Source organism: Epinephelus moara, chromosome 15, assembly GCF_006386435.1.
Source record: "Epinephelus moara isolate mb chromosome 15, YSFRI_EMoa_1.0, whole genome shotgun sequence".
NCBI lineage: Eukaryota > Metazoa > Chordata > Actinopteri > Perciformes > Serranidae > Epinephelus > Epinephelus moara.
In genome coordinates, this window is record NC_065520.1 from 215503 (window position 1) to 239469 (window position 23967).

General features: G+C 39.9%; 1 protein-coding gene and 1 non-coding gene across 3 annotated transcripts in view; one reads left to right on the forward strand and one right to left on the reverse strand.

The window, feature by feature from the left end:
* Window positions 1-23244, reverse strand: part of LOC126401821 (N-chimaerin) — a 31079-nt gene extending 7835 nt beyond the window's left edge. The window contains exons 1-9 of one of the 2 annotated variants that reach the window (XM_050063332.1): window positions 23185-23244; window positions 22722-22828; window positions 19558-19596; window positions 19357-19412; window positions 13259-13290; window positions 11364-11477; window positions 9596-9722; window positions 7252-7413; window positions 1423-1500 (exon numbers count right to left, since the gene is read on the reverse strand). In XM_050063332.1, the coding sequence (XP_049919289.1) occupies window positions 1423-1500; window positions 7252-7413; window positions 9596-9722; window positions 11364-11477; window positions 13259-13290; window positions 19357-19412; window positions 19558-19596; window positions 22722-22828; window positions 23185-23186 (717 nt within the window). In that variant the 5' untranslated portion in view covers window positions 23187-23244. Of the gene's footprint in view, window positions 1-1422; window positions 1569-1655; window positions 3149-7251; window positions 7414-9595; window positions 9723-11363; window positions 11478-13258; window positions 13291-19356; window positions 19413-19557; window positions 19597-22721; window positions 22829-23184 lie in introns of those variants that run through there. The other variant, XM_050063333.1, reaches the window with a different exon arrangement.
* A 317-nt stretch (window positions 23245-23561) lies between these two features.
* Window positions 23562-23635, forward strand: trnai-aau (transfer RNA isoleucine (anticodon AAU)). Its single transcript has one exon. It is a non-coding gene; the product is annotated as a tRNA-Ile (tRNA).
* Window positions 23636-23967: the final 332 nt, after the last annotated feature.

Below are 23967 nucleotides of genomic sequence, written 5' to 3' on the forward strand. Positions count from 1 at the left end.
CCAAACAAAAGCTTAAAGGGACAGTTCACCCCAAAATCAGAAATACATATTTCTCCTCTTACCTGTAGTGCTATTATCAATTGAGATTGTTTTGGTGTGAGTTGATGAGTGTTGGAGATATCAGCCGTAGAGATGTCTGCCTTCTCTCTACTATAATGGAACTAGATGGCACTCGGCTTGTGGTGCTCAAAGTGCCAAAAAATACATTTGAAAAATTCAACAGCAATGTCTCTTTCCAGAAATCATGACCTGGCTACTCAAGATAATCCACAGACCTTGATGTGAGCACTTTCATGTAGAAACTATTTCCTCTCTACCAAACTACACCTGCCAACTGTATCACCATGCAAGTTTATTTATATAGCACATTTCATATGACAAGCGTAAACTCAATGTGCTTAAGATACATCATACATGACAAACATAAAATATCATGTAAGATAAAGTATTACATATATAAAAACAAGCAGGGCATGATAAAAACAAACACAATAAGAGGGTATTATTATAATCATTATTCTTAAAAAAGGGGAGATAACAACAATGCTAATACTTATTCCTAAAACAAATAAAAAATACACTTACAATACACCACTGAGCTAGCTAACGTTACATGATTAGATGCACGCTTCCTTCTGCGCAGTGATATGGCTAGTAGGTGTGGTTTGGTTGAAAGAAAATAGTTCCTACATCAATCTGCTGTGGAAGGGTTGCAGTGACATACCAGTTTGTTGTACCTTTTGTTTAGCTACGATATACGTTGAATCTCTCCTTTACTTGAATTATTTTCTAAGGGGAGACCTTTTACACACATTAACAAAATGGTGGTAAATTCTGGTGGTAAAATGTTTCCGTGTTCATTATTTTAAGGGCCATTCTGACTGATAATAACATAAATTCTGTAATACCATGATACTGTGAAACCGCAATATTTTCTGAGACGGTTATCGCACTGTGAAAATCTCATACTGTTGCAACTCAGTCTGTGGATTATCTTGAGTAACCGGCTCATGATTTCTTGAAAGCGACATTGCTGATGGGTTTTTTAAATGCTTTTTCTTGGCGCTTCGAGCACCACAAGCCGAATACCATCTAGTTCTACTATACTGGAGAGAAGGCAGACATCTCTATGGCTGATATCTCAAACACTCAGCAACTCACACCAACAATCTAGATTAATAAATAGCACTACAGGTAAGAGGAAAAATATGTATTTTTGATTTACTGGTGAACTGTCCCTTTAAAACCTGAAAAGTAAATGCAGAAATGTGTGTTTCTGTGTGTGTGTGTGTGTGTGTGTAAGGCGCTCTGTGCTCTGTGCGAATTTGAATAAGACCCTCTGAGCTGAATCAGCAATTCTGGCATCATTCAACGCACACACACACAAACAGGACAGGATGAAGAAGCAAAGGAGCGGCTCACCTTGAAGTTGTGGACCTTCTCATACTTGGGCGCCAAGTCGCTCTCCCTCAGGGTGGCCCGCCGCACCAGCGATGTAAGCTGCGAAAGGGCAAAAGATCTGATTGGTTGCCAGAAGGTGGAAGCAGGGGAGGTGGGTTTAGAGGGGGCTGGCGCCCGGTTGAGAAGGGTCCCTGAGCCCGCGCTGGGGTCTGAGGTGCTGCCAGTAACTGGCAGGGAGGGAATTGAACCAGCGCTGACATTCAAACCAAGAGCTGCGGTAAACAAAGAGCCCTTCTGACCTGAGTCCTTCTTGGCTCGTTTGCGGGATTGCTTTTTACCTCTTTTAACGACATACGACTCTTGGCTCGGCATTGTGGGATCTGTACTTTTAGTGTGAATTTAAGTCACACTGGAGGTTTAAATCAAACACTAGCTGTGAGACCTTAATCCCATAAATAAATACAGTCAGCCAATCAGACTGCAGAGCAATAAAAAAAACAAAAAGGAAATACTCTTCTAAAGATTGTGTTAAAAATGACAAACAATGCTCAGCACAATAGGAATAAGTACAACAACTGGACGCTCAATTCATTTCAAAGCTCCATCTGAGAACAACATCCCAAACCGAGGGGCCAACACACGACCAATCCCGCTGTCTTAGCAGCACAAAGATCAGCCAATCAGATTAGCCTTGCATACTGATGGGGCTGCATGGTGCAATTCCAGTTCATAACAAAAAAAATGAAACAAAAGCCAGCCAGCCAATAAAAATCAGAAAATCAAAAATTATGAAAGAAAGTTCCCTTAATATGATTCAATAAATCTTCTTGAAACGCGTTCCCAAATCCTTCAAACCGGACTGATGTGGCAGAATGAGCATTCCCGTCTCGCAGTCTCGTGTAGGTGAGCGCTTCAGCCCACATGGCTCGGTGTGTGTGTGTGTGTGTGTGTGTTAATCCTCTTTCCCTCCACACACTCACCAGGCAGAACTAGTGGAGGAGGGAAGTGATAAAGGCGGAGAGAGAGAGAAAGAGGAGGAGGAGGAGGGGGGGTGAGGCTGAGCTACGGTGCAGTAATGGATGAATTTAACAGGTCACATTGAGAGGAGAACGAGCCAATCAGAACGCAGAGGTTGTTGTTGTTCGTCACCAATTTCTGCCACCTCAATTGTCCCGGGAGAGAAAGAGGAAAGAGAGGGAGAGAAAGAATGAGCTGAGAAACAAGCTATTATTTTATTCATTTGTTCACAACTCGCCCTTCCCTCCTTTTTGTCATGTTACCATCAGCACTGACTTGTTTTTCCTCTGATGTTTCCCAGTCTGCCTCTAATACTTGTCCACTGTAAATAATAGACTGCTTTAGTGTGCTTTCTGTTTTTTGCTTGAAATTTACACAACCCCATGTCCTTAGATGGCCCTGCTCATCCATTATAAACATTATATAAGAACAGTTTAAGGCTAAATTTTCACTTAAGAAGCGCACTAAGAGGTTTTTTCGGTAAGTGGGGCCTCTGGTGGGTGGATTTTTGTGTGGCATTTTTTGGGCTGAGCAAACTGTCAACAAACAAGCAGTGGGACTGCATTACGTCCTATTACTGTTGGAGAGATCTAAAAGCTTCACCCTGTGGGCTTTGTCCTTTTTATTTATTTTTTTTAATTTCTTTATTTATTTTTAGATATTGTAGATACTACTGTTATACTATCATTATTATTATCATTATTATATTTTTAATTAGATGATAAATTCATTATTATAATATCTGCTGTTGTTTTCTTTTGTTTTTACTTATTTTTTAATTGAATCTATTATTTTTAAATATATATTTTTAGTGATATATTCTATTATATTCATATTTTTGAAGTGTATTCTTCCTATGTCTTTTGAAATTATGTTTGTTTGTATGGAAAAGAAGAATGGCAATACCATGTTTTGTTGTTTTTGAAAATAGCAAACAAAAATTACTGTTTTTATTACTATGTTTTTCAATTAATTATAGCATTATTAATATTATTATTATTATTATAATGATTGCTTTTCCTTACTTATTTTATTAATTTGTTTTTTTTAAATGTGTACTTCCTATATGTTTATTTTTTTGTTTTATTATTAGAATTTTTTTCTTACTTATATATTTGTACACTTTTTTTAAGTGTCATCTTCCTATGTCTTTTTACATTTTGTTGTCCTTGAAAGTTTAGATAGTGTTTTACACATAGTAATTTTACTGTTGTTACTATGTTTATGTTTTTAAATTATTTAATAATTTTATTACAATAAGAATAATTGCTTTTCCTTGGGGCACGATAAAACACTGAAATAAGATATTTTAGAAACTACAAATCTACAAAGTATAATTGAAACGTGACACCATATATTCAAATCAGTAATCTTCAGCTTATATCTACAACACAGTGCATATGTATGACTGGTCATGGATATTTAATGATTGTTTCCATTGTGTGGAGATGGCAGGGTTGATAACAAAAGAGCACCCAGGTTATAGACATAGAAAGAAAGACAAAAAACAACATAGATGTCGAAGAGGGAACAAAGCTAGTTATGCTTAGCAAGCTCATATATTTATATGTGGCACTTTTAGCTCCTAATGTTTAAGTTGGTGTATTCTTTTTTTATGTATTTTCCATCAAATCTGGTTGCTGCCTTCTTTGCTCACCAAAACACTTCCTGTCACCATCCAGTGAACTCACCCTCAAAACAAGACCTTAAAATTTAAAATTTAAAGTCATCACCAGAACCACGTCTCTATCAGCCCCCTGGGGACCATAAAAACGGCATTTAACCCGCGATAAAAGGTGATTAGCTGCATGAAATATGTATATCTCGCATGTCTGTCTTCCCTACAGAGAGCCACCTCTGGTCTCAATGTCACACTCGTACTGCTTTGTCTGCAAATCCACCCAATTATGAAAGCACACACGTAGGACCACCCCCTTCACACACACACACACATACACACAGACAATGATGTATGAGATGCAGTGTAGGTGGTCATGCACTGCAGGTCACACAAGGCCTCAGGAGGTTCAGTGCTGGTGTAGCCGATACTGCACATACTACTACACCTACTTTGTTATGAGCCTGTTGGTGTTTTGTGTCGTCCATTTCACCTGGAATGTGTTACACTGGTGTGTGTGTTCATATACATGGTGGTTTTAGAGCACTTGTCTGAATGGATCTACATCTCCTGCCTCCTCCAACACACCCACCTGCACAAACTCACAGCTGCAGAACTTAAATTTACATGAAACCAATGATTAGCATCCAAGTTAGCTCCTGCATCATATAGTAAACCTCACATCTCCAGTCCAAACCTCTGTTCCCAAACTCTAAAAAAGCTTTAGAAAAAGTTTCTTGTCTGTCCTCTGGCTTAAAAACTAATCACAGAAAACAATTATCTCACAGCCGAATGGAAACTAATGAGCCAACAACGACTCCTGAATACTTATTAGACAGCTTTTGGGAGATAGCAGGTTTCTGCAGGCAAACTGCTGTTATGTAATTTTGCTGCAGAGCCTTTGGCTGGAGGCCATCTCTCCTCTGCATCCATCCTCCTCCTCCTCCTCCTTCTTTCACCATGTTATCAACTCTCATCCTTCCATCTTAGTACTGTATACACAGCAACTTTCCTTACCTTTACCCTCATTCTAACCCTCTGCAGCAACATTTACTTTTACTGATTACATAACCTTTATTTATACATTTAAGGTCCAGTGACTTCAAGAGATTGACTGGTGCAAGTTGTTTTGCATACTGCCCACAGCATAAATTCACTCATCTTCCACTTGCAAATTACTCTTTCCTTCCTCTGCTGAACTAAAACTGAACATTTCGTACTTTCGCCTTCTAGTTTCAGACACATACATTTAAAGGACAGCACCATCAAGTTTTTATGTATTTTTGTAGCTTCCCAGCAGTGTTCCAAGCAGTACGGTATGTTTCAGTTTGGATGTTTAGGTTTCAAAGGTACCATACTGAAAGTATTTGGTGGAAATGGGGCTTGAGTAACACACTGCTGTGGATGCCATGTTAGTTCGGATCCAAAAGTAACACAATAACTCAAACGAACCAGCCGATCGAGGCAGCAGAAGGGCAGCAACTCATGTGTTCTGCGAGGTAAAATTACTGTTTTGTCAAATAGTCTTGTGGCTTTGAAGAAAGCGATATAACGACTTCACTTGCCTATCAAGAAAGGCTGTCTGACAGCAAGGGAAAGTGATGAAAATATTACACTGACTATGGCTAAATACCTCATACAATCCTGTTTCAAAAAATGTGAACTAACCCTTTTAGTTATTATCATTGCTATCAGTGCTCGTCGCTTTAATGGCTGAGTGTGTGTTTCCATTTGAAAAAAAACTGAAAAGAACGCAGATGGGCCCGCTCTATAAAGATGCAAGTGTAGTCTTCATTAGGGATGGGTATCGTTAAGATTTTATCAACACTACTACTTTTATCGGTACTCTTATCGGTTCTTTATTTTTTCTAAATAATTACCCTCTTTGCTGATGTGATTCACTGCATGCAGGCAACATTACCGCTGGTAGAGGAAGGGGGCGCTGTTTGTGTCAGCCGGCAGCTTAGTTTAAATGTATTTGCCCAATTTTTAAGTCGCAAGCTAAGTTAAATGCTTAGACTACACACAGACAGCTGTCATTTTCGGCTAATAGCAAATTGTTACAAATAGGCTATGAGAGATTGAGGACAGAGCAGAATGAAATATCGCTGTTTAAATGTTCATGCTTGCTGATCACATGTATTGACAAAGTATTGGCTTTTTACTTGCTAAGATTTAAGGCACTACAGTCATGTACATAGCTGCCATCAACTCACGTAATTTTCGAGTTATCTTTACTTTGTTTCCACCGCAGCCTCTCAGCTGTTCACTGACTACTCCATGTTGTGTGTGTGTGTGTGTGTGTGTGTGTGTGTGTGTGTGTGGATGTGGAGGTCAGCCGCAGCACAGAGCGCAGATGAGATGCTGCAGGATGATGAATTAAACCAAAATGTTTTAAAGTAAGTGAGTAAGTATGTTTTAAAGTTTTAAAGTACCGCTAAAAGAACCGATAACATCGGAGCTTATCAATACTACAGTCTTTGATAATTTAGCCCCGGGGCTCATTTAATACTGTGTTTCAGTTCCCATCCCTAGTCTTCATCTCTCACTCCTCTGGATCAATCCATCTTAAAAACCTCACAGTACTCCTACACAATTTCCACTGTCAATGTCTCTTCTAATATGATCTCAGTTTTGAGATATGACTCACTGATTGCTCACCATTTTATAATCTCCAACAAGCAAAAACAGTTTGCAAAAACACCCAGCCGAAGAAACGTGATGATGAATGATTCAGTTTGTCTCAGACTGGTTACTTTAAGGCCTAGTTTAAGACTGTTGCTTCCTCCAGGGCATCTTCTTTGGTCTGTAGCCAACTCTCTGTGCCAACACAACTCCATTTCTTATTCAAACCAACCCTCTAAAAACCCTGAAGCTTTCAGGTCAGTTTGCCAAAAACATATGTTAATTGGAGGACTCTTTTGGCCTGAGTTGCTACACGATTTCCATTTCCATAATTCCTGCAGAGAGTGATATGTTTTGGAGATACTGATCGAGTATTCACAGTGGTTAATGCTTCAGGTTTGTTTTCGCTATGTCACCCTTTAGCTGCAGATACTTCCTCAAAATGAAACTGAATGGAGGATAATGAGAAAGAAAATGTGGGAGACTTTGTATTTCAGGTCTGAACAACAATCATATTGTGATATGTCAAAACTTTAAGGTCACAAAACATTTGCCTGTGTCAATGTTCATGCATGTGTGTTTGTCCTCACCCTCTCCTCAGCATTACGGTCATCTTTGGCTGGAGCAGGTCCATCCGGGGCCTCTGGACTTTGAGGCAGGTGTTTTTTCAGGGTGGGCTCCTGGTTCAGGGTGGTGTAGCCCACGTGTTCGTAGATGGGGTTTATGGTCATCTTAGCGATGTACTCCGCTGCCTGACAGAGGAGAAGGTGGCAGGTTTTTATTATTTAAGATTCAGTGTCCTCTAAAAGCCTTTCCACACCGAGGCATTTTATTGATGTGATTCATCTGCATGTTAATATAGTTTTTCAAACTGTTGTTTCTGTCATGAGTTCTTTCACAAAACGCAAATATTACACAGCAAAAAAGGAACATAATTTTTTTCAGAACCTGGTTGTTTTTTCTGACCTTTCCCACCATGAATAAAGGCATCAACCAACCATGTTGGGCTTTTACTTTGGAGGACTGTAAAACAACACTTATGCCCCGCTTCCAACAAGCAGCACGGTACGGTACAGTTCAGTGCGGTATGCTTTTTCCCCGTTTCCACCGTGAAAAGTTACAGAGTGATCGTCCGCTATTGACCAATCAACAGACTGCAGTGTTCACAGCTCCACCTTTTAGTACCAGATCTGTGTGCTAGGTACCCCAACAGAGGGGGGACCAAACATGGGGACGGTATGGAACGGTTCCATTGGTACCATCCACAACTTTTCATAGCGGGAACCGAAAAAGTGTACTGAACTGAACTTTACCATACGGTGGAAACGGGATTAAAGGCAGCACATACTAGATCCACTTTTTCCATTCTTACCTTTCACAATAAAAGCCCTGGGCATATATCATACAACAAGGGTGTCTACAGGTATGACACTTAAATGTAATTGTATGAGCCATATTTAACTTATCATTTATCATTTATTCATTGAAATGGTTCCTCCGTACCACTAGAGGGCTGTATTTGATGTTGCAGCAGATGCCGCTGCCCTGGGGTCACCTTAGGCCATTTAACCAGGTTCAAAACAAATGTATAGGTTTTGCCATGCTAATTTGGGGGGAAGCAAAAAGTTTTCGACTGCGCTCAGTGTGGTTTTGTGAAGTAATCCGTGTTATTATTTTTATGTTGTTGGATGTGGCGTTATTGCCTGCTGTACGGACTAACGAAAGTTTTGTGGAAAATAAATGGCCGGATTATTTTGAGTTCTAAAGGAGGACTCGCATCGTTTTCTTTGAGTGCATGTCAAACTAAATAACGTAGCCCAGTTAGCATTAGCAGCCAGTAGTGGCTACAGTATAGGATATATATAGTCTTTTTGAAATGATTTTAAACCCAAGATAAGACTGAATTATGGACGAATCATTTTGTTTTATTTCAAGCATTGCAGGTGCATTTAAAGGTAAGCAGTATATATGTGGTGCAGTGTAAAACTTCAACTAAACGCCCAGTCCCTTTTACTAGCCTGGTGTGGCTTCCCATTTTGACAAATAAGCGCCTGTCTCAATAAATAGCCCGGGCTATTAATTTAAGTTTTATGGTATATGAATGAGGTTACATTTTGCCAACAGGCAAGTGCAAGTATAAAGTAAAAAGACAGTATTATACAAGTTCAGTGATAGGTTTAAAGCCTAGAAAGAAATTCAAATTTATGACTATTTAATGACTTTTAAGGCCTAAAATTTAAAAAAAATTACATTTAAGGCGCAGCATGGTGGAGGTGTGGTTAGCATTGACTGCTGCACATTTGCATTACTGTCGTCAAGTCTATTTGCATCAAAACCCTTTGTTGAGCAAGTGTTGCAACTGTTGTAACTGCGGGTTTGAATAGCTCCAATGCAAAGTAATGGCAGGCCAGTATTTTGCATTTTCGTGTCGTTTCTTCATCATGCACCAGGTGTGTAAAGTCCTCAGCAGAATCAGTGATTATTTTTCGTGCCTGTGAAACCACACTTGACCCACATGTCCCTGGATCTTTATCTTACAATACTATCCTTGACTTTACAGCACAGCTTTGCCCCACTTAGTACTTTCCTATTGTCTGAATAAACATATAAACACTTCATGGGGAGTGAGCTCAAGAAAACGGCAATGTTCTTTCTTCCTTCAGGCGTTACTTTCAAAGAATCCAGGGACTCAGACGATCAAGTAAACAAGCAGTGATCAAAGGGTAATGATATGTGAGTCAAGCTGAATTCCTGGCAAACATGAGCTTAAAGCACAGAGCTTTAAATGCTTCCACTTTGTAATCACCCATAATCAGCATTTACATCCAGTGATTACAGCCCTGATCAATCTAATTGTGCAGCACTGTTCTCAGAGCCAAAGCAGGAAGTTATTTTTTAGGAGAGTAAGAAGGAATGAGCGGAAGAAACACACACCTTTGTCTCAATATAGAGTGTGATGAGGCCGTCTGTGACCAGGTCGTGGATGGACTCGAACCTCTTCTCTCCAACAAAGTGCTTCCCGTCATGGTAGAGACGGAAGTTTCTCGTCTGGTTCCCAAACCTGGATGGAACAGAGGGAGATGCTTTAGCTTTAGGATTGTCTGGCAGCAGACTGGATACTAAAAGTTTAAGTTTGGGTTGGAGCATTAATGCTTAAAATGACCCATTTTTAATATAATATTTGATCAAAATGACAAGACTGGCTGGCTTCAAAGAGTGTGGAAAAAGAGATATAGGGAGCTTCAAAGCAAAATACAGCAAAGGAGGAAAAGAAAGAGGATTCTCCTTACTCTAACTCTGAGTCAAAAATGGCACAAACTCCATTATAGACAGACTCTGAACTGGGCCAACACATTTATCTGCTCCTCAGTGGATCACAGTGAAACCACCGCGAGATAAAACAGCACCATTAGATCATTAACCCAAAATCCAACCTTTCCTTTTCTGCCGACCCAGAGTGGGACACTAGTTTATAAAGTGGGTATTTATGGAAGGTAATTATAACCACAGGGATTGAAGAGGCAGTGAAAGAGAGAGAAACATGAGCAGGTGGAAGAATGGCACAGCTATGAATAGAGCAAACTGACCCAAAACCAAATTCAAATTATGCCATGCACCCATTTAAAAGTGTGACACCTATTTGGAGAAAATGATAGCTCACATTCAAGTCAAACTGATACGCTTACAAGCTAGTCAAGCACTTTGAACTTCTATAACATCAAACCTAAACACAACTGAAGCGCCTCTAAGCAAGATCAACCAGGAATTTAGTCACTTGATGCCTCAGAGAAGCTCCCATGAACCACCACTCCCTCACACTCTGACCTCTCCTCATGAGGAAAGGTGTGCAGAGCCATGTGAGTTCAGAGATGAGCGCCTTTGAGCAGCTTAAAGCTCAAACGGCTGCCTTTAAACCCTCACACCTCGTCTGAACACACGATCACACATGCTTCTCACAGCGCCTCTTTTTCTTGCCTTGTCACACAAATCTGTGCAGGCGTAGACAAAAGAGGTCAAACAACAGTTCCTGCTGATGTCTCAGGGGATTCACAAGAAGCAGAGAAGCAGAGAATGCACAGTAAAATATCTGTAGTTATCTCTTTTTGGCTTACATTTTAGTACTTGAAAATAAAGAAAATAAAAAACTATAATATTACCATTTATTTATTGTGTTATTTATTTATTTTTTAATAAATAAATAACACAATAAATAAATTGTGACATTAAATGCACCATTAATTAATTTGCTTCACTATGTATATACTTCCCTATTTTATTTTCTCATTTCTTTCTTATTTTTTAAAATTTTTAAATGTATTAATTTATTTTTGCATTATTTTTCATATTTATTTTTTACTTTTTTTAACTTATCTATTTTCATTTTTTATGTATTTATTTTCATTTTTTTATTTATTCCTTTATTCCTCCATACAGATTATGTTGACAGGGAAATACATAGTAACCTAACAAGCTCCTTAACAATTGTATTTAACTGTAGTTCTATGTAAAATGGTGATTTGGGATTGTCTAGACTCCGACCTGACTTAACTGTTTTTCTAGTTGTGGTGGTTTATTGGCTAATAAATGTACTGGAATACCTGTTCCGCTACTTAAGCTTACACTTATCCACTGGCACCACTGAGATCACATTTGTTCTTGATTGTCTGCATCTCCCTAAATTAGCTAAAGACACAAACATTACCTTAGAGCCAGTGTGTACGTGCCCGGCTGTCTCTGACTCTCTCTGATGAGGTAGCTGCCTTCAGCCTGACTCAGCAACTGGTCGGCCTCTTCTCTTGAGATCATCCCATGGAACCTGGACGTAAAAAGCAGCAAAATATTAGGTCAGGATTCCTTGTATCACAAAAATGAATTAGCTGTTGTAATACCAAGAAATAGTCTTCACACAACCTTACCAACAAATTTGAATTTTACCATGTTTTGTGTCTCAGTGACTGATGGAGAAAGGATCCCTACAGAAATAGACCTTTCAGTTCAGTTTAGTTTACTTTAGTTGGATCCCAATTGCATTGCAGGAGCTATCAAGTCCACAACAACTTTACATTTGTGACAGTGCACAAAACAACTCACATATAGCACTTAACAAAATAAAACAACCGGACTAAAACATTGACACAGACAAACCAGACCAGGTCCTGGTAAAACAACAATATTTAAGATCTATACATTTTCATGATTTCATTTGGTAAGTAACCGCGAGTTTGGGGCTAAATTTTGCTCCGATTGCCTGATGATGCTTCATTACTGTAATATTAGACCAAGTATTTACACAGCACACTCACATTTTACTCATATGTTTCCATATACACATTACAAGTGCATAGTTTCCAGGAAAAACAATATTTTTACCATGCATGAAGTTCATTACAGTGCATGAATCATATTATATAGGTCACCTTTCCTTGTAGTCTTATTTGGAAAACATGACAATATGATTGGCATTGTTGAAGAGTGCGATGGTTAAACATAAAGTAAGTAAGTAAGTAAATTTATTTATATAGCACTTCTCACAGAGAGGACTCACAAAGTGCTTCACAAGATAAAAAACAAAAAATACAATAACAGAAACAATGCAAAATACACAAAAACAAATAAAAAAGCAAAGTGCAGCGAAATACAGAGATGATACAATGGACAATTAATGGAACGCAAGCCTAAACAGATGTGTTTTTAACTGCTTTTTAAAAATGTCCAAGGAAGAGGTCGCTCTCAGCTCATGAGGTAGTGCATTCCACCATTTCGGTGCAACAGCCTTAAAGGCTCTATCACCTTTCGTCTTTAATCTTGTGTGAGGGACAGTAAGTAGGTGGCCTTCAGCGGACCGCAGTGACCTGACAGGACAGTGAAAGGACACCAGATCCGTCAAGTATGCAGGTGCTTGACCATGGAGGGCTCTGTAAGTGATGGTTAGAATCTTGTGCTGGATCCTGAAATTAACAGGGAGCCAGTGCAGGGATGCCAGGACTGGAGTGATGTGAGTGAACTTATGAGTTCTGGACAGAAGCCTGGCGGCAGCGTTCTGGACTAATTGGAGGCGGTCTAATGAAGTTTTATTTAGACAGGTGAAAAGAGAATTACAGTAATCCAGACGTGAGGAAATAAAAGCATGGATGATGGATCTCACTCTTAAACAAAAAGGTCTATATCTGTAGGGATCCTTTTCATAATGTTATCAGACACTTAGAATAACAGTCTGAGCCTGTCAGTGGCAACAACAAGCACTGTTAGTGGACGTAAAGTGACGGCTCATTGCCCTGAGTGGTTATATTGCAGCCTGTTTCATCTCGCTCATATGTTGTTCCTGTTAGTCACTCAGCCACAAAAACACGTGAAAATAGGGTCCTGGTTGAAAAATACTTTCGTTACCCTTTAATGTTTGGTATTGCATGGCAGTAATGACCCTTGCTCCACAAAGCATGTTTTTATGTATGTGGGAAACTTTGGATTAAATGTAGCAAAAATGAACAGCAAAAGCTATATGGTAGGTACAGATGGATTCAAAACCATCCTCATTGTTGGAGATAAATTGAGAGAATGTGCCTCATGTAAATCACTGATAACGAGAAGACAACTTACTCTCTTCCATAGTATTTAGGTCGGTTGTCCACCTGCAGGGAAAAGAAAAAAACACGTAGTCTGTAAAATGCTAAAAAAAAAAAAAAAAAAAAGTAAAAACTGGGATTTCCATACAAGCTTGAATGTTTACATGACACAATAACACCAACAATGTCATATTGCTCTGTAAGACACACAAAAAAACAATATAATGTGTGAAATGCCCCCACAGCTACACACTGTGTGCTCGTCGTGAGTGTGTGGGCGCAGAGAATATTGCACGAGTCAGATAAAAAGCTGAACATTGTGTTGTTCTTAACAAAACTGCTGTCGAGCCAATAAATCAACAAAGATCCAACAAACAGTGCTGAATATTAATTTGGCTGCTGTGTGTGTGTGGAAGAAGGTAGGCAGGTGTGTGTGTGTGTGTGTGTGTGTGTGTGTGTGTGTGAGAGAGAGAGAGAGAGAGATAGAGATAGAGGCAGAGAGGAAAATAAGCAACATACACACTTAAGTTTAGACGTTAAGCCTTGTATGTGCAAAATGCCAACACTCTCCTGTTCTGGGAGTAAATGTGGTGTGTCTAGACTGTGTATTATTAGCAGAAACCAATCTTGCCAGTTCAATAGAGTGAACGCCAGTATTAACTAAAAGCCTTAATACAACAGAGTCAAGATGGTAACAGTCAGAGTTAGCCCTCTCTCATCAGCCATGCAGTTGCACCTCTGGACGCCTACCAAACTGCTCTGAGGTCTGTCAGTAAGCGATGGATGGCAGACAAATATCCATTCCTAGTGTTCTAGACTGCCTTGACTGCACATTCATGTACAGAGCTGGAGGGAATAAGCAATGCATTGTGAGTCTCATCTGCATAAACAGTGTATTTCAAATTTAATTATGAAATAATTTGGTAGTGAGTGAAATGTTTAATGCAGGGAGTAATTATGTATAGAGTTTGCTTTCAATTTTGTACATGATGTATCCATTTAGGCAGATACACTGCATGTAGGTTTTTGAGCATCCTATATTTAAGGTGGATTTATACTTGTGTCAGCTCTATGCAGAGCCCACACTGTAGCCTACGCCGTTGTGAGCATTTATACTTGTGCAGTGGTGTCTGTGTCACTCTGCAGTTACAACTCCAAAACAGTAGTCGGCAGTAGGGCTTTTGTGAGGTGCTTTAAAGTTTAGTTGATCAAAACACACCCAAAACACACATTAAACATGAGTTAATAGTAGGGCTGCCACGATTAGTCGACTAATCGATGACTAATCGACTATTAAAATAATTGGTGACTATTTTAGTAGTCGACTAATCGGTTTGAGTCATTTTTCATAGAAAAGTACTATAAAAGTACCCAAAATACTCTTATTGCAGCTTCTTACGTTGAAATATTGGCAGCTTTACACACTCTCCCATGACAGTGAACTAAAACCCTTCAGCGTGAGTAGGAGACAAGACATTAGATGACGTAATTTTGGGGTTTGGGCGAGACAGACCGACATTTTTCAACATTTTAACACATTTTTCGATGAAATGATTAGTTGACTAATCAAAGAAATAATCAACAGATTAGTCGACAATGAAAATAATCGTTAGTGGCAGCCCTAGTTAATAGAGACCATTTCAAACACAAGTACACAAATCAGCTTCACTATAACTCGCAGCATTCACAGACAAAGCACTTGTCTTTTGCTGGACATATTTTCCTCACAAATATAATATGCTAATGTTTTTAGCACAAGCCTATGGCATTTTGCATTGTATAAATTATCCTAGCGACATGCAGAGATTTCCTCTGCTCATAAGAAGCCAGGGACAACAGCAACATTTAACAAATGTAACATTACAAAATTTGGCTCCATTAAAGCTCACAAGGTTCACTGACAAGACAAATGTCTTATACTAAACATGTTTTTCAAACAAATACAACATGCTAACGTTATTAGCACAAGCCTATGGCATTTTACATTGTATAAGTTAGCCTAGCGACTAGCAGAGATTCCTCTACTCATATGAAGCCAGGATAAATTACACACAGGACTTAAAATACTATTTTCGGAGGCTTTATTGTCTACACAATTTATTGTTTCTTATCTGTGAAATAAAAGTAAATAAAAGCTTATTTCCACTGAGGGAAATAGTTTTTAACTTACAGAAATAGACAATATCATCCCCCTGCAGAGCCGGAGAGCCACTGTTATAGACGTGCGCAATCGTGAGTTCTATCGCCACCGTTTTAGACATGCATGTGTGAGTTTCAGAGCCACTGTTTTAAACATGGGCATGCGTGAGCTTGAGGGGGCGGGGTATCCAGAGCCATAGAATAGAACATTCAAGGACTATTCAAGGGCTCTGGGGGTATCTATCAATCATTTTAATGTGGCCAATCAGAGGCTCACAATCCCCAGTCAGTCAAAAACTTAGCAGTTTTTAATTCAGCCAATCACTTCACAGTTATGCGCGTGGTCAACATTTCAATTAGCTAGCTATGCTAGCGCTACCTAGCATCTGTGTATCAACTCCCCCATCATAATGATATAGTAACTTCAACCACAGCTCATTTTAGAGGGACCACCATGAGAAATGTGTTCTTTGTAAAAAAATTATAGCAACGGACAATGCATCATCGCTGTTTGTTTCTGGCTGCCAGCATTAGCTAGCTAAGTTAGCTGAAAAGTTGTCTATTTCGACCTCAAAATGTTAATCAGAAACGTTGCCGTCTGTTGATACTTTGTAAAGGTTTAATGCTAGAATGGGTAGTCTGGAGGGACAAGTCAGCCTGTCTGGTGGGGAAGGGGCACGAAACCTTCGCTAGCTTACTACATTTTCACCTGTTTAGGGGTCCTCCACCAGAAAATTTTGAGCATTAAACAATCAATTTCCTTCTCAAATTCTAAATGTTCCCTCCCGAAATCTACACATATGAAATATAGTGAAGAAAAAAGTTGATTACTGGATCACAAATATAGTTTTCTTGTCATGAGTTACAACCCAGCCCTGCCTGTGGTGGACAATATACAGTTTATCTGACCTTGGTGTTTGCATAAAGCTTAAGTTTCAGTTTTCATAATAATGTAACCTGATGGCTTTTAGCTAAAGGACAGTCTCCTCTCACTGAAGTCACCCCGACATGCCACAAATTAAAAAGTACCAGCCTTAGATAAGTGCTTATTGGTGCATCATTAAACCACATATGGCTGAACTCCCAGCAGACTACATGTAGCTGCCGGTAGTGGGCGGGGGGGGCTTCTACTCCGTCTGTCTGCTGATTTAACTGGGTCAGCACCGACTACCTGACCAGACCGGGGCATCAGAGCCAACAGCTGTTCACTTAGCATCTACAAGCACACTACCATCCATTAAAGCGTGCCCTAAGAGGACTGTCTTTTACAGATTAACACAAACACCAGACATACAATCCTTCATTATTTAATCCCTGGTGGATTCCCCCAAACCTTGCTCAAACCCCCACCCACCCACACACACATCTGGTGGCTCTCCCTCTTGTGGGTAGAGGTGCTGGCATGTGGCATTTCACCTAGGACAGAGCCTCTACTTCATCTGTATAAACTTAGCTTACAAAAACAGATGCGTATATTTATGTTGTTTTCATGAGAAATTAAAGGCCAACACTTCTACACACCTAAATCAAAGAAACATATTTTTCCTCTTAGCTGTAGTGCTGTTTATTAATCTAAATTGTTTTGGTGTGAGTTGATGAGTGTTGGAGATATCGGCTGTAGAGATGTCTGCCTTCTCTTTAATAAGGGCGGCAGTAGCTCAGTCCATAGGGACTGGGTTGGGAACCGGAGGGTCGCCTGTTCGAGTCCCCGCCCGGACCAAAACATGGAGCGTGGACTGGTGGCTGGAGAGGTGCCAGTTCACCTCCTGGGCACTGCCAAGGTGCCCTTGAGCAAGGCACCGAACCCCCCAACCACGTGGGGCGCCTGACCAAAGGGCAGCCCCCCCACTCTGACATCTCTCCACTTAGTGCATGTATAGGTCCTGTTTGTGCATGTGTGTGTCTTTCAGACCTGTGTGTAATTGACAAGCAAGAGTGAAAACATTGAATTTCTCCTCAGGGGGATTAATAAAGTAAATAAACTTAAACTTAATGGAACTACATGGCACTCAGCTTGTGGTGCTCAGTGAGCCAAAAAATAGCAAAAAACAGCAATGTCCCTTTCCAGAAATCATGACCCAGTTACCTAAGATAATCCACAGACCTTGTTGCGAGCAGTTTCGTGTATTTTCGTACTACACCTGACAAGCATATTGCCGTGCACAAGAAAGCATGTATCTACTGGATACAGCTCAGCCGAAGAGGACGCCAATAATGTTTAAATCTCGCACAAGCCTCTAGTCCATGAGTAGACAATTGTACCAATATCACTGAGGAACAACTGGAGTGGATAACTGCTATAGTGTTGTTTAGTCTCAGTCCTACTGACGCAAATATAACAGGAACTGATGCTACTACTGAAGGTGCTTTTACCAACATGAAAAAAACGATGCTGTGTTTAACATTCTAAGACTGGTTTACCAGTTGCCTTCCCTAAAGACAATGGATTGGTGAACTACAACAAAAACAATCAACCCTGCTACAAGCCGAGTCAGCGAATGCAGCCTCTGAGGAGACGAAACACACATACCCAAAGACACACTATGAAATGTTCAGCTTGCTTGAGGCTTGATCCACACCATTATTGTTTCAGACAGTAATTGTATGTGATGCCACAGAGTATGCCTGTGCAGTGACGATACAAGGTAATGGGATACCTAAGTGACCCCCTTAGGGTGCTTTGGCTTTAATTCAAATGGAACATCTGTGGGAGGATATACCCAGATGACAACTCTACTGACATCCTGCACCTGTGCTCAAATCTCCTGCTCCTCATTTAAGCTACATTGTCATGTGCTAACCCAAATAGCACAAGGGATCATTGCTGTTGCATGGAAAGTGGCACAACATCCGCAATGAACATTTTGAGGCTTCATTATCTCAGCCCAGTCGGCAGAAGAAAATTCTGGCATTGCATGTTTCATACATTTTACATCAATGTTTCTACTGTGATGTAACATATGAGCTGACTTTTGTCATCTGGAGGTGGAGGGGATAATAGATGGCGTAACACCAAGGTGAGATGCAGTGACCAGGTAGTTGCTGCCACGCTGCAGACCACTGTTGAGCCCTGTTTCCACCGAGCAGAATGGTATTGTTGGTACCCATCTTTCCGTTTCCACTGTGAAAAGTTGTGGATGGTGCCAATGGAACCGTTCTGTACTGTCCCGAGTTTTGGTCAGAAAAAAAAGCATCATGGAACATTGTTCCTGTGGGCTCCAGCAACACTAAACCCCTGCGCTTGCCTGAGAAGGACTAAATGCACAAACCTGCTATTTTAAAATATCCCACTGAGAAACTGAAAATGTTGCCGTGCAACTTCGTTCTGTGGACGATAAATGAGGTGCAGATGTTCCATCTATGAGGAAACACAGTAAGTGCTGGATGGAGCAGTGAGTGAAAACAACCCCGCCCACATTCAAGAGTACTGTTACGGTGGAAACGCTAAATGGACCTAAGGTCTTGGTACCATGTCTGAAGAGTTACTTTTGGTTCCAAAGTTACCGTACTGAAAGTATTTGGTGGAAATGGGGCTATAGAGACCAACAAACAACAACTCTTGGTTTAAGCAAGTCATTGCTGTGTTTCCAGCGGCTTTTTGGTCACCAAATGTGGAATTTTTTGGTGTGACCTGTTGCTGATTTTCCATCAGGGATAGTGCCATGAAAAGCAGTTGTTTTTTACCAAGACATTGCTGCGTTTTCAGCAAGCGTCATTCCCCCAAAACTGGGTATTTTTAGCCATAACATGATCTTTTCCTAAACATAACCAAGTGTTTTTGTGCCTAAACATAACCATGTTAACCACTGTCATGTTGAAACGTAAAGACATCTCTCTATAATTTGTAGACCCTTTGCTCTGTATCTTGTCCAACAGAAGTGGTATTTTTGAAGAGCAGTACCATAAAGTCTTTAAACTAAATAGTGTGTTGAAGGGAGACATGACAGACTTGTTAAACATCGGCTGGCCGACAATCAGAAAGTGTGTTCTTACTTCGCAGGTGCAGGTCAGTCTGCGTGGGTGAGGTGCCTCCTGCTGGAGCTGGTACACTATGGCAGAGAACACACAAATCATCATCTAAGGGCACGCTGCCAGCATGCAGAAACCCTCCAGACAAAGAATAAGTGTATAGCAATCTTAAATTCAAGATTAAAATCAGAATAATAACACACAAAATGGTAAATCAATACTTACAGTAAGACTTCCACACTGGTGGCCTGTATTCATCATGATCTGAGGACAGACAAGTACAAGATCTTTACAGTAACTTAATTTCCTTTGCTACAGTGCCCCCAAGTGGACAAAACATGACATCTGCCTGCTCCACTGAATGTCTCAATTTTGATACAAACCATCAACGAGATAAGATCGTAGCTCTCTCATTTAATTTAATCTATCTTATTTTATATCAGTGACATAATACAGAGTATATATTTGTAGGGGGAGCTTGATGTAAAAATCAAAAGCAGACATTTTACATTCAATCAAATGAGCTCAAATGCTGGTTTAAAGGATGAACAGTTGGAGCTGGATGAGGATTTTGGAGCAATCATGATTTTTATTAAGGCCATTGCCAAATAAACAAGCTAAATAAACAGTTTCATGTCTAAAAGATCCTCACACTGACAGCATGACTCATGAAGTTACGGCTTTCAGCTACTTCATTTTCTGCAATTACCTCTGGGTATTACACTGATGCATGATGCTCTTTTACAACAACAAAAACCTCACTGAGCATAAACGGCGTCTAAGTGACTTCGTACATAAATCTACTCTGTGAAGCATAAAAAGCCGTGAAAGATTAATTTGTATTGCTCCGCAGAAAGGACGGCTTGTAAATGAGTTTTCACTGCGATGTTTATCTTTCTAACACCCAGAAAAGCTTGTGCTGTCACCGCCTCGGGCCAGCCTTCTAAAATGAATTGTAGATGGGTATCAACGCTGTAGCAGTGTGTCCTCGTTGCTTGTTCAGCTGTTGCGGAGCATAAACAACGCTGACATTAATATGAGACTCTTTGCAGCATTAGACAGTGAGGAGAACAGGATAATTTTCAGCCCGAGCACTCAGTTGGAGTTTGGCTGAACAGCTACTGAACATTTTCGGTAAAAATCCAACAATGTGATTATTACTGTGAAACCCTTTCAGGTGCAAAGTCTATGTTTGTACAATTATCCACTGACTCATTGTGTCCAAAACTGCAGGAACAACTGAAACTAATCGTGGAATCAGCCAAAGAGAATGACTTTGTTTCAGAACTAAACTTGCTCCACTTGTATATTAAAAAATCAGTAGGAAATCAACTAATCTATCTGTCCTTTGGTCAACATCTTGCACGCTGTCTTCCATCTCCTCTGCATGTGTAAAACTAACAGCCTGCTTCCTGTCTTGGTGTACTCTGTGTTCACTCTGCAAGCCTTATCTATTCAACACTTGCCGTCCCGGTATCCTGTCTTCAAAATAACTTCCAAATCCTCCCTGGGCAAGTGTCTCAGCCTCTGTCTCAAGACAGCAGACCCTCACAGTCAGACACACTCACAAGAAACCAGACAAAACATATCGACCGCTGACAGCTCACAGGGTCTGCAACAGGGGTGGAAAGAAATTAAATGCAGCGATTTTACAAAGGTGGTACAGGGACAACAATAACGCCTTAGCTGAGTATCTCTATTTTTACAGCGTTATGTGTCATCTGGTGGATTTTCGCTGGCTCTAGGGCTGTTGCTCAAACTACAGATTATTCCTCTGCATTTTTGTGTACCCGCCACCACAGACACAAAGAGTACTGAAGCACAACGAGAGAATGAGCTGCCCTTCTCTTTCTCTATCTCTCAAACTTGGACCAAAGCCAGACCAAACCAGGCAGTACTGATCAAATCTAAACCTAGATTCTGTTACTCTATCACCTGCTTCTCACCTCACCACCAGAGTCTGTGAACAGGAAGTCCATGCCATACTGTTTACCGTACTGTGAAAAGACCTCGGACAGTAAAACTAGGCATAGCTGAGCACATATAAACCAAGATTCTACTACTGTATCACCAAATTCTTGCCTTAAATGTCTTCAGAAACATATTTTAGCTTCCTGTTTAATTGTAATTTGAGATCATTTGTTACAAGCCAGCCGCCACAAAACGAAGGAGCTTGCATTATGTCACCAACCAGCAGGAGCACTTAGTGGTCTGATACGGCACATTGCATTCTGCTAACTGTGGGTTTTCTATCTATTCAGCAAAAGAAAATACTACAGCCCTTTGTCTATGTTTTCTCTGGTCATGTAGCACCAATTTCAAAAGTATTTGTGTTGCTCTACTGTACAAACAGCCTAGTTTTAAAAAGCCCATCTTCCCAGCAGTGAAATACAGAACTTACATTACATAGTCTACAATAACTGCTTTACCAAAGTAAATGTAGAAATAAACAAAATAAAAAAGTGAAAGTCCTGCATTTAATACATTGCCTGGGTAAAGTACAGTATCAGTAATGTATCTGTACTTTAAGTATCAAAAGTAATAGCCCTGTCAGTGTTTTTTGTATATATGTATATATATATATATATATATATTACTAGTGGTGAAGTGTATCTGTGATACTGCTTTGTGTTTTATTACTGTTAGTTTATTATATTGGTCTTTGTTTTCTGCAGATTACTTATAACGTCGATATGTGTGTTTCTTTTTACCAATGTATACTTTTTTTCCTGATGCTTTCTGCTTTTCCTTACCCCTATGCTGCAAATTTTCCCACTGTGGGACAAATAAAGGATTATCTTATCTTATATATGCCAATGTTTTTTTTGGCTGATAGGTGGGTATACTGTAAACGGCCAGAAAAAGGGGTGTACTCCGTATACGTGCGTATACCCTCCACTACACCACTGAACATCACATATTAATATAATTAGGTATTAATGCAGATGCATTACTGTGTAAGCTGCCTTTTAATGTTGCAATAGCTCATGGTAAAGATAACTAAACTTCTTTATACACTGTTGGATGGTTTAATCTATAAAGCTGCATCACATTTTCTGAGATAACCAAATGATTTGTGTGTAAAATCTAAGTCTGCAAGGTACCCACCATCTATAATTGTGAAATAAATAAAGTGAAGTAAGACTTGAGGGGAAAACATTAAGTACTACTTCAAAATTGTACACGAATAAATTGATTTAAAGCTATGCTACTGAATCCTTATTTCTAGTAGCCTCTCCAGATTTCACCAAAATACATAACAGAAACATGATCATAATAAGTGATGGCTGCCCCCACAACAAACAAGTAAAAATGCAGACACAAACACACCATTAAATACACTCAGATCAGGACACAAAGGCCAGTACCAGAGGCGTGATGCTGCTTACCAAAGACATTTAGGGCCATCTTGATTCTGTGATATGATGATAATGATGATGAACAATTAACCAGCAGATCCAAATTCCTATCAAAACGGACCCATTTAGTTAAAATCCTGAAAGAGAGAAGATAAAGAATAAAACAAATAAAGAAGAGAAGAATATGTTGAAAGTGTTTAAGCACTGCCTGAGGTGAGCTGCCCTGGCTGAGGTGAAAAACAGCTGAGTAACGGTGAACAATAAATGATCGAGCTCAGATTAGAACACAGCTAACGTTAGCGGACTCGGTACTTCAGCTGGCAGGCTGAACCAAGCATAAAACCCAACTAACGGTTGTTTATTTTACGGTGAACTGTAAAGAAAACATTTGCTTTGTGACACAGTGGCAGTGCAGCGGCGGCGGTTTACAGCAATATCAAATTACACACTGGTTTATTAATGAAACGGTTAGCTAATAATACGGAGTACTCACATTCAAATCCATTCTGCATTGTGGTCGCCATCTTGCTGGGTCACGTGAGCAGGCTCGCCCTCTCTCTAGAGTAACTATGGCAACGGACATTACCGATGATACCTTGTGGTATGACAGACGTCATTACTCCCGATTTAAAGTTTGTTTTTTTTATACTACAAATAATTTATTATGGGTACATTGTGTTACATTATATCGTAGCTGTTGTAATAAGCAACGTTGGGTATTTTTTTTAAAGAAATAACCAAAGCTCCAAACTAGATATCTAACTGGGAAAACGTCTGCCCTTTCACTTGCAGGCAAATGGTACCTTAAATAGTGACAATAATAGTATCTTTCTCGCGATTAAAAATACGTATTTTTTCTCAGGAAATCATGGCCGGTTAGCTCAGTTGGTTAGAGCGTGGTGCTAATAACGCCAAGGTCGCGGGTTCGATCCCCGTACGGGCCAAGTACATTTTTCTATACTGCCACTAACCTACCTAAGCACATCATGATCTACTGATAGTGAGAAAATCAAGGTAAGACATTTTCTTGACTAACTCAGGGGAATCAAACATACAGCCAGGGGGCAACAACCCGCCGCCAAACGGTCCAATCACGCCCACTGGATGACCTTGTACTGAGAGGTTTCAGGAGAAATTTAAACAGTGAGTAGATACTTCATGTACTTACTGTGGTCATATTTAAATATATTAAATATACATATTGTCAGCCAGCAGCTCCAGTACAAAAGAATCTGTATCAGACTTCTGTCTTAAAACAGTATGGGTTGGTCCCTGC